Source organism: Oryzias latipes (assembly GCF_053564925.1).
Source record: "Oryzias latipes strain Hd-rR chromosome 1 unlocalized genomic scaffold, Olatipes_Hd-rR_3.1 chr1_Y_2".
Classification (NCBI taxonomy): domain Eukaryota; kingdom Metazoa; phylum Chordata; class Actinopteri; order Beloniformes; family Adrianichthyidae; genus Oryzias; species Oryzias latipes.
Window position 1 is genome coordinate 160,746 of NW_027616336.1, and position 11,679 is coordinate 172,424.

Genomic DNA, 11,679 nt, shown 5'->3' on the forward strand with positions numbered 1-11,679 from the left:
TTCAGGTTTTCACCTTTCAAAAGAGGCAACAAATTCTTCTGCAAGTTTCTCCAGCACCATCAGACTGGTTGGTTATTGGACCAGGTAAACCTGTCCCGTCTGCAGAGGAGTCTTTGCTCACTATAGAGTTTGCTTAAACTTTTCCTGAATGACTCCTCCCCCTTTTGTTAATCTGCATCCATTAACCACATTCTACAGTCTCACCTTCAAAGCGTGAATCATACCTTCTCATCATTTTACCCATGACTGTCAAAGTTACATGTGGTTCCACATCCTTCTTCCACTTGCTGAGGTTAGAGACGTTTTCCTGTCTCTCCTCCTCTGTCACCCCCCCCCCCCCCCCCCCCCCCAAGCCTTTGCCCTGTCTCCTCCTCTGAGCCTGCACTTTGTCATTCTCAAGCTCCCTTCTGCATTTCATACTCTGAAAATGGATTCGATGAGCTGGTCTTTGAATTCGATTGACAAAATTTTCTCAACGCTAAGAAACAAGACCATGGACCCCCCCTGCCCAGACGGAACCTATGCAGCTGGATACACCAACGATCCATGGGGCAAGTGGAGGCTGGTGTGTCTGTCACACCTGTCAGTGGAAGACGTTGAAGATGTGTATCTGTTCGGATTTCTCATCATGGGAGTCCTCACGATTGGAATCGGTGGCTTTCTGATTTATCGAGCTGTCTGGGAGCAGAAAACGGCGAGAGGCGAGCGGCTGGAGCTCTATGGAGAGATACTTCGGGAAGTACGGACCCTCAGTGACAAAGTTTCACAGGCTGATCAAAAGCACTGTGCTTCGCTTGTCCAACTGAGCAGCGTGTCTACAACCCTTGAACTTGTGCGGGAAGTGGATGCCAATCTGGAGCGACTCTCTGGCCGAATGGAGGAGAGACGGGTCTGAAGTGTCCACCATCTGGACCAGTAGAGACAGTCAAGGACACAACCAGCAAGACAAAACAGCTGCATGACGTGACAGAAAGAATTTGATCTAATCTGACTCCCTTGAGCTGAAGGTGCTGCCCTTGGCTCTCTCAAAACATGTCTTTGCTCCCACAGAGTGAAAAGTAGCTGTTATGTGGAGGACGACACCTTGCTGCTCATCTCACTTCTGACTTCCACTGCTGTGTCAAAAGGATGTCTTTTTTTTGTGTCTACACATTGTTTGGGTTGTTTCTGAAAACAATTTTGTGTGTCAGTGAAAGCTGTGCATGCAACAATAAAAGAAATCGGAATTTAAATGAGTCTTTGATGGTAACACGACCTTTCCTTCTTTAAAGAAGACTGTTGCTCTCACTGCAGTGGCTGACTTTACAGAAAAATGTCCTGCAGGGCTTGATGAACAACGCACCTCTTCTCTGCTGTCGATCAGGAAAACTTCCACCGTACATTCGCCCTTTTCTGAGCCATACCTTTGTTTTGTATGGGCTACGATATCTGTCAAAAGGAAACCTATGCATACTGACAAGGTTGTGCAAAATGTGTGCACAACTTTGCAAAGAAATATGAATACAATCTAGCAGGAGAAATTCTTATTCAACACAAAGAAAAGTTGTATTCAAAACAGACTTGTCAAATGTATGGCCAAATGTGCTCAGATTTTTTGCAACGCTGATCACAAAGTATCAATTTGTGTACAATTTTATCTTAATGCACACTTTTCTTTTTGAGAAATAATTAACCCCAGATTTTAGTTCCAAATGCTAAATCTTGCATGAAAGATTGACTGATACTCTGTGGGGAGAGTGGGAAGAGACCATTTAAAGGTTCCAAAATACATGAAAATGTAAGTGATGCAGAAAAACTCATCCATGAATTTGTTGCGTCTGGACTGGATTACTGTAACTCTTTGTTAGCAGCGTGTCCTAAGAGTTCCTTCAGAAGTCTCCAGCTTGTTCAGAATACAGCAGCTAGATTGCTAGCAGGAACTAGCAGAAGAGATCACATCACTCCTGTGTTAGCTTCACTTCACTGGCTCCCAGTTGATTCTAGAATCAAGTTCAAAATCCTCCTGCTAACCTATAAGGCCTTACATGGTATGACCCCATCCTATATCAAAGACCTCATAGTGCTCTACCATCCAAATAGAACACTTCCGCTGCAGCATTTCTCCATTAGCTCACCAAACCCTGAAAGTAAAGCAAAAACGTTTTTTCTTAGGTCCATTGTCTTCCAGAGGAATTTTTTATTCTTTTGTCACGATTGATGTATCCAGGTTTTCTGCACCACAGGAACTTGCAGCGAGAGCGAGTGAGGTTGTTGCCACTGTAGGTACAATAAGTGTTCGGCTTGTTGCAGAGGAATGGTTATTGTACCTACACCACCAGAGAGGAGTTGCTCAAGGGTTGCTGCCACAAACTTTTCCAGAGAAGCCCTCTGAGAGATTTCTGTCATTGATACATGGTGGCTCTTTTAGGAGCCAACCACAAAGCATTAGGAGCATGCTTTTTTCCTTTTTTAATAGTCATAACTTAATATAAGTTAATTACGAGTGTTTACAGAATCTGACACCAAATCTAAAGAAAGTTTTTCATGATTATGTTTGATTTGAAGTGAGTTGTTCAGGTATGTTTTGCTGAAACGTTCTATCATTAAATAACACCAGACTACAATCGAATCGCCCATTATTCAACCCTGTTGACCTGCTGACGTAATGAGCGGAGGTAGTTGGACGCAGCTGGACGTCAGTCAGGTGACGGTTCTGTCCAATGAGTTATATCACTAGAGGAGACACGCCCGCTTTAGAAGCCTGGCCGACGGTGGCGGAGCGCGACGCCATCTTGGTGAGGTCGACAATGCCCACATGACAATGATTTCTATAGCCTTTGGTGGCATCTAAGTAGCTTTTATATAATTTATATATATTTGTATTTCTATATACTTATACATTTAAATAAATATATAATATATGTATATAATTTTATATATATATATATATATATACACATCATTTGTTGCTGTTAAATAAGAGAAACAGTCAGCAGTATAAGCTCAAACTTTAATGAAAAATGCATTGTTGCAGGACTTCTTATAAATAAATAAAAATTACAAAGAATCTTTGAAAATAATTTTTAAACATTTCAAAGTTTTAGACGTCTTTGACATGTAATTTAAATTGCTTAGAAAAGCCCAACAATACCTCAATTATTATAATAAATAATAACAATATATAAATAATAAGTCAACACTATTAAATGATTACAATATATAAACAATAAGTCAATAATAATAATAATGATGAATCAATAATAATAATAATAATAAATCAATAGTAAGTCAATGATAGTATTAAATGATAACAATAAGTCAATAATAATAAGAAATAATATATAAATAAGTCAATAACAATAATAATGATGAATCAATAATAATAACAATAAATCAATAATAAGTCAATAATAATAATAAATAACAATATATAAATAAGTCAATAATAATAATGATGAAGCAATAATAAATAACGATAAATCAATAATAAGTCAATAATAATACTAAATGATAACAATAAATCAATGATACGTCAATAATAATAAATGATAATAATAAGTCAACAATAAGTCCAAAAGTCAACGACAGATTTTCCCCTTTAAAAAGAAACAAAAAACAAAAGAAAAACAATTGATTTCCCCACTGATTCCTGTGAGTGATCAGTTTGTGTACCACAGATGGTATGGTGCCGGTGTGGGTACCGGATGTTCTCGGGTTGCCGGATGTTCTCGGGGTCCTTCGGGGTCCTTCGACCAATGATGACGTCACACTATTTGATTGGCTGTAAGTTGCCACAACCAATGAGTTAACGTCGCTAAGTTTTTTTAAAAACTTTGACAATTGCGGTATCATACATTAACAATGACATTAACGTTAACAACGAACAATAACGATGTAATCAATATTGCCTCGAAGATCAGTCACCATTGCCAAATATAACATATTGACATAGAAAATAAAGAATAGAGGGCAAAAAAAGAAACAATGAACATAACACACAAATAAATAAAAACATAAGTAAAATAAAATAAAGGAACATAGAAAAAATCTAAGTAGTTAGGGGTACTCGTGAAGTTTGTATTTCTGAACAAAACTAAGCAATTTCAAGCCATTCTTCTTTTTCATATAATGAAGTGATTGAAAGCAAAACAGAGCTCTTTATTATATGTTATAAAAGTGGTTTGGTCTTCAAAACTTGACCTCACCAAGATGGCGGTGCTCTCCTCCCATGAGGAATCACGTGATGTCTCCTCTACTGATATAACTCATTTGAAGGACCCTGAAGGACCCCGAGAACATCCGGTACCTACACCGGGTTTCAAGCCAACAGTCTGGCCAGTCTTATCAAAATCTGTTTCCCCAAAATCTTTTGAACATAGCCAGACTGTATTACTAGTTGGTACCACAGTGATCCATCTAGGTTTGCTGTTTTTATTGCTAAGGACCACTTTTTCCTTAAGTCTGAATCCATTGGAAACCTGAAAGAAAAGTTCAGTCACGGAGTCAGAAATTTATAAATATATATTACTATAATAGTTCTAGTATACTGTTTATAGGTTTAACTAAATAAAGTTTACATTTATGTCGACAGCAAATTATACGTACATCATGCAGCATGTTGATAATAATAATAGCCCTGCAGCATCATGCATGTCAACATGTGTTCTATTAATAAAGCCCCTCCAGCAGTAAAAGAAAAAATTATAGTTCTTACCTGTGAAATGTTCTGCCTTCCTCCTTTGCGGACTCTGATTTTGGCAGTTGAAACTCGCACAATGAACTGGCATTTTGCAAAAAAAGAGTTCACATGCATGCACTGCAGCAGTAACTTGACCTCACCAAGATGGCGGTGCAATCCTCCCATGAGGAAACACGTGATGTCTCCTCTAGTGATATAACTCATTGGTTCTGTCTGAGGTGGCGCTCCTCGCCACGCAGCGGCGCTTTTGCGCAGCGTGGCAGTTGAGCAGAGCACGAGGAAGGGCTGCGGGAGCAGGAATGTCGGCGGGTTCTGTGAGCGCGAGCCTCATCCGCTGCCTGATACCCGCCGCGCGGAGGATCACCGCGAGGACACCGGTCGGGACTAAAAGCAGAGCGCGCGGGGGCACGCGGCAGATGGCTACAGCAGGTGAGAAGCGCGCGCTATTTGGATGTACAAAGAAACTCTGCTGCAGGTCGGATAGGCGCGTTCCGGTGACAACGCTCCACTGATCTTTTGTGGCGGAAGTGTCACGTGACAATGTTTCAAGCCCAACTGCTGGATGCCGAATGTCACGTGACCACCCAGAGGTTGACAATTAGGACTTTACAATCCGAGTCTTCTGTTATGTGAAGACTATCCTATTACATCCGGTTAGGTTTAGTTCCATCAGAAACCTTAAGCCACAAGGCTGTTTTTTGCCTTCTTCATCTCTTGCTACATTAAAACAATCAAATCACATATTGGATGGAAATGTGGAGAATCACTATTCACACACAAAAACACACTCCTACGCACACAAAGGCCATGGTTGGATATAAAGGGTTATAATTCCAGAGTGTTGATGGCCCGATGGTCGACACACTTTGAAGACTGATTATGGACCTGAAAGCCCTAAAGAAAACTCACCTGATGGTAAACGTATAGCACCTTTCTACTTTCCTGGAAGGCCCAAAGCGCCTTACAGTCACACTCCCATTCACACAGTGATGGTGGTCCGCTGCCGAACACTGGTGCCAACCTTCCACCAGAGGCAAGCGGAAATTGAACCTGCATATTCCGATCAAAGGTCAAACGGTTAAAGTTATTATTGGATCTAAACTGTCATGACTGTGTTTTTTCTTGTTCATGTGGCTTCATCTGCCCATTCTGACGCATTGATTTAAAGAAGGAAAGTTGTGATTTTGGTGTTACATTGTACATGATCTTGTAGCATTTTTCTCATGATGGAGGACATTTTAAAAAAGAAAACTAAGCTTGAAATTGCATTTCTGGGTATTTCTTCATTGTTGACGAAAAAATGCAGCTTGAAGAAGTAAGTTGCAGTGACGTAAGTGCTACATGCGGAGGGAAACAAGCTCCCACTCCATTCTGATGCCTTCATTTGTAGACGACTAGCTCCATCTATGCCTTTGGTTTCTTCATCTGAGCTGGAATCTGGCTCTGTAATGCACCCTATGTCTAGGGGTGTGGGGCATAACATAAAGAAGAAGAAAATGACCCAAATTACAAAAATGTAAGCCCTCAAAGATCACCAAATATAATAAAGCTGCCAAAACCAATGTCTGTACAAATAATAGGGTTTATTGTCCCAAATGTAAATATGACAAAAGGAAAGAAAAAGGAGCATCTAACTTCAGGGTGAACCCAGGCCAAAGTAATGAACAAAACCGAACTCAAATGTCAAATGCTCTATCTGACCTTCAAGGAAACAAAGTAAAAATAAATGACAAAGTCTGACCTGTCTCACTGAACCTCAACCAACAGGATAAAACAGTCACAAACAAAATGGCAGTTCACCCCTAATGCTCTACAACACAAATATCCAGGGGAGTATTCCAGAAAGCAGGTTATGCTAGCTCCCACGGTAAGTTTGAGGCTAAATAAGTTGATAACCTTAGCTTTCGGTTCCAAAAACAGAGGTATGTTTCAGGGTATGTCAAGTTGCCATAGCAACTCATGCTCTGAACATAACCTGGTCTGGAGCAGGTTTAGTTGAAGGTTAGTTTGTTTACAGAGAGGTGAAGCAGCATGGCGTGTCCATTTGAAGATTATTTAGTGGATGAAGAAGCTCAGATGATACTTTTTCCAACGTGAGAGGGTGATAAGACCACATATGGATGTTGGAAAAATAAACCTTTTTACTTTGATCTAACTTAATTATTTGCTTTAGTTAAGATAAATCATTTTTTAGTTAAGTCAGTTTAAAAATAACACGTAGTTATCAGACATTTATTTTACTTCACTTAAATTAATTCAATTAAGTAGATGTAACTTTGGTGCTGCTGTTAGATCGGCACCGCAAGGAATTGTGGGATACCTTTCTCTTTGCCTGTCTGGACGGAATTGGGTTTAAGTGTGGGTTTTTGTCCAAATGTGTTTACTTTAGTTGTGTTTTACTGTGTATTTCCCAGTTGTTTGTCATATTATGTTTAACTCTTTTCTGCACCATGAGTGAGAGGGAGGGAGAGGAGGATGAGTTTTTATATGAATTCCTGTCGCTATGCAGAAACAATGTCTTAGAAAACGACAGTTTTTTATTTAGCTGAAAATGACAATCACAATTAAAAGAGCACTGAGAAAAATTTTAAAATAGATCAAAAGATGATTGGAGGGGGACTTTAGTGGACACTAAAGTCAAGTTGAATTCAGTGATTGAGGATCACCTTTGCAGCCTCTTCATCAGCCTCCTCTTCCTCTCGGACTGAGGAGGGGCTCAGTAATCAGCAGCTGACTCTGAGGTTTTCTTCTTAAGCTGAGATCACTTTCATTCTGACAAAACCTCCCTCCCTCCTCCACTCAAACTCCTGTTTTCCTGTTTGTCAGCTCTTCATTGGGCCAACAGGGGGCGCCGTGGATAACCTGATCTCTGTTATCTTTCTTCAAGGAAAGCTGGTGTCCGGCAGAGAGGGCCACCCGACTGTGGTGAGCCCCCCCTTCTTCCGCCCTCCGTCCAGCACTGCGGTTCTCTGTGTTTGACAGAAGATGTTCTGCTGTGGTCTTTCTGCGTCTGTCTGTTCTAGGTCTGTGTTGAGGGGAACATCGCCAGCGGGAAGACCACGTGTCTGGAGTACTTCAGCAGAATCAGTGACATCGAGGTATCAGTGCTGCAGCGGACCATCCGGCTCATGTGACCCGAAGTGTCACCATTCTTTTATGGTCTTATCTTTGTCTGATCAAGTAAACATATCACACTTTATGCAAAAAATGACAAAACTGATAACATGACAGTTTTAACTACATTTCTTAAATATATAAACGCGTAAACTGACTCTATAGTCCGGTGGGATTACCTCACTGAGGCTCAGGAATCCCCCTAAACACTGTTGCTTACCCGTGCCGTTATTTTCCAGGTTCTGCCAGAACCCATCTCCAATTGGAGGAACGTACGCGGACACAACCCCCTGGTAATTAACACGACTGCTACTTTCAGACTGTGGCACGAGTGTAGCCTGACACTCCATGGTGCTCATCATCTGAAGTTTGTTTGGCGTTTGTCTGACGCGCACCAGAGCAGTGTCTGTTCTCTTGGGTCTTCTCGTCTCGTTCATCTTTATCCGTCTGAAACCGACTGACCACTAGAGGTCGCTCCGACTTTAAACCAGCCCTGCTCTGTGTCTGCAGGCACTCATGTACCAGGACCCGGAGCGCTGGGCCATCACTCTGCAGACCTATGTCCAGCTCACCATGTTGAAGCAGCACCTGTCTGCCAGCGTGAGTCCGGCGTCAGAACCAGAACCAGATTTATTCAGGGAGGGGGGTTGAAGAGCTGAGCAGCGTCTTTGTGTTTCAGTTGGCTCCTGTCAGGATGATGGAAAGGTCCATCTTCAGTGCCAAACACATCTTTGTGGAGAACCTCTTCAGAAGGTACTGCAGCAGCTGAAAACATTAGTCTGGTTCTGATTGGCTGCTGGTTTTCTCATCCCGCTTCGTGAACCTTCCACGCAGTGGGAAGATGCCAGAGGTGGACCACGCTGTTCTGAGCGAGTGGTTCGACTGGATCACAGCAAACATCTCGCTGCCAGTGGATCTAATCGGTAAGCACTGTGTGGGGATGAAGCAGAACCCCTTGTGGCCGTTGCATTATGGGTAACGTGACCTCTGCCTACAGTTTACCTGCAGACGTCTCCTGAGACCTGCCATGAGCGGCTGAAGAGGCGCTGCAGAGAGGAGGAGAAGGTCATTCCTCTGGTTAGCAGCTTCTTTCTCTTTGGTGTGCAGAAGTGAAGCCTCAAAGAAACCAGAACGTCTGCAGCCAGAGTCCATTATTTACCTTTAACTGCTGACGCAGCACACCTTCATCGGAGCGCGCTCTCTGCTCCTCACCCTCAGGAGTACCTGCAGTCCATCCATCAGCTGTACGAAGACTGGCTCCTCAGGCAGACCCTCGCACCGCTGTTGGTGAGCTAGGTTCTCTGATGATGATGATGGTGACGGCGAAGTGGTCCTGGTTGAAGGTTAAAAGGATCTCCGTGTTTCTGCAGGTGATCCCTGCAGACCACGACCTGCAGGGAATGCTGCGACAGTACGAGGAGCACAGGGAGCAGATCCTGACCCCGCGTCACCCTTCATGACCTGCAGGGAGATGTGTGGACAGATCCGCTCTCTGGAAGAGCTAGGATCTGTTCGACCTGTCATCACATGGACATCAACTTTCCTCTCCGACAGATTCCCAGCTGCTTTTTTCCCGCTGACATTCATTCCGTCCTCGTTTTTAGTGGAGTTTGTTCCAGGAGAGTTATCTGCATTGACCCTGATCTTTCTTGTTTGGCTTTGATGTTGAACATCACACAACGTAGAAACTTTTTTAACTCTTGAAGACATTTTTGTTTTTCTCCAGTTGGTTCCTCCAAACGGAGGATCTGTGATTTGTATGAAGCTTTTAGTTGGAAGTAAAGCGAACTATTTTTTACAAAGATCCTAAATAAAAGCGATGGTTTGTATGTTCTGCCCTATAAGAAGCCAGCATGATCTGTGAGATACCACAGAACCACAATCTATGCTACTGATCTACAGCAGAACGAGGACAAACATTGAGGTGCTGCAGTGACTCAGCCAAAGTCCAGAACTTCTACCTAAAACTCTGATGCATTGGAGAGCTTCACCTACATCAGCTGAAGGGTGTCGTTCCTCTAGAACATCGAGGGAGACGCTGAGAGCATTAGACTGAAAACATAGCAGATCTTCCTCTGCTCGATCCCTCATCCTCCGTTTGTGTTCATGAATATGTTTGTTGCTTCTGTTATGACGGAGCCTGCAGGCTCAACCGTTGGGTTTTCTGAAGGAGCAGCGTTTTTGTTCCTTCCACTTTGTAGAAATCTGTGTTGTGATTTGTTTGCTGAGGGGAAAGTTTGGAAGCAGCAGAACTTTTAAGGTTCTACTGAGCATCATGGAAAAGCAGGTACAGTCAGCAGCTGAACCTGATCCTCACAATCAACAGGTTTAAGTCATCCAGGGGGTTCCCCAGTTTTTTTCCCAACCTTTGTGGGGAAAATGACAAATCCTACAGCTGCTTCCAAAATGCTTTCTTTATGGAAAAGCATATAAAAAATAAAACTTTGAGTTTTACAACTGACAGTGACATCCTGGAACATTAGAATAAATAAGTAAACTAACTGGTCACAGGTTGGAGTGGTCTAGTCTTGGGGTCTGCAACATTTAACACGTAAGGAGCCATCCGGGTCGATTTATCACCAACTCAGCAGCAGCCACAAAGTCTTACTTCATCCTTAAGAAAAACAAAGTTTCTGATTTGTAATCATAGCATAGTAGATCGTAATAATAAAAATGAACTGTTTGTTTTTAGGATAAATGGAAAATAGCCTTTTTTTCAAAATTTCTATTACACCCCATATGTTGTTTAGGGGAACATCGAGGGGCATAACATAAAAAATGTTTTTGGCCACCAAATTTAAATTAACAAATACACCAAACAAATGTCTCCAGACAAATATGAACACATTTATTTACAAATAAACAACACTAAGTGCAACACAACAAAAGAGGTGGAGAAAGCGCCAAGCTGCAATGGAGATGTGTTGCAGCAAGGCTCCCTTCTCATGGTCTGGAGGTCCAAAGGGGGCTTCTGAAGGCTGCCTCCATCAGCTTGAGTCCAAATGGAGGCCACAGCTTCATGCACCACACCTGCAAATAATCAGACAGACACACAAAGATCCACAAAAACAACAAAGTCCCACTCTGGTGTAAAAGAAAATACACAAAACACAGAACAACCAAAACCAAATACAGCCACAGCCGTAACAATAACCCAAACTAAATCAAAGCTAATTAGTTGACCCTTACCTTATTTTACAAACCATAGGATTCTCTCAGCGACATTTTTGTTAAGTGGACATTTTAATTTAGGCCTTTGCCATTTTGTGTTTGGTGGATTCAAACCTCTCATTTGAAGATCTTTTTTGTTTTTGTCCTGTTGCTCAATCTCTGCCAAGTGGCCCCCGACACTCCTAACCCCCCTGTCAGAAAAGTGGCATTTCTATGGGCTGAATGATATTTACAATCAAACAAATTAAAATTATGTTATTTTTGTGTCAACAGATGCAAAGACAGAGTTAAAAATGACAAAAGACGAAAAATTGAACTGAAGGTTTTTCCTCAGTACATCAGCTCCAGCCCCACATTTTTGGTTCTAGAGTCCACCCCCTCCCTGCATTGTCTATCAACAGCAAATACTAGTGGTGTAGTGGTTGGCGCTCTCACCTCTCGAGGAAGATTCAAATCCCAGCTGGGCTCTTTCCACATTCTCCTCATCCATGAGTGGATTGTCTCCAATTTCCTCTCACAGTCCAAAAATAAACTTCATAGGTTCATTTTAACTTGTCCCTTGACCCTGATCAGGGTGTCCCCCCACCCCCCCCACCCCCAATGGCAGCCCAGAGACCCCAGAAGGGATTCAGAAGATGACTGTTTTAGTTTATTACATTTCATTTTTTATCATTTGATTGTATTTTACTCTGAAAAAAAATCAACAACACTCAAGC

At 42.1% G+C, this 11,679-nt stretch overlaps 1 protein-coding gene across 2 annotated transcripts; it reads left to right on the plus strand.

The window, feature by feature from the left end:
• Positions 1–4,898: 4,898 nt before the first annotated feature.
• LOC144990480 (thymidine kinase 2, mitochondrial-like) lies at positions 4,899–10,296 on the plus strand. 2 transcript variants are annotated; one of them, XM_078943968.1, is made up of 10 exons: positions 4,899–5,107; positions 7,505–7,603; positions 7,702–7,776; positions 8,032–8,085; positions 8,303–8,392; positions 8,472–8,545; positions 8,627–8,715; positions 8,790–8,869; positions 9,011–9,079; positions 9,163–10,296. In XM_078943968.1, exons 5-10 carry the CDS (start codon positions 8,309–8,311, stop codon positions 9,250–9,252), a joined length of 486 nt encoding a protein of 161 aa, XP_078800094.1. In that variant the 5' UTR covers positions 4,899–5,107; positions 7,505–7,603; positions 7,702–7,776; positions 8,032–8,085; positions 8,303–8,308; the 3' UTR covers positions 9,253–10,296. The 2 variants fall into 2 exon arrangements, with proteins under 2 accessions (XP_078800094.1, XP_078800093.1); XM_078943967.1 differs by having other exon boundaries at positions 4,904–5,107; positions 7,566–7,603.
• Positions 10,297–11,679: the final 1,383 nt, after the last annotated feature.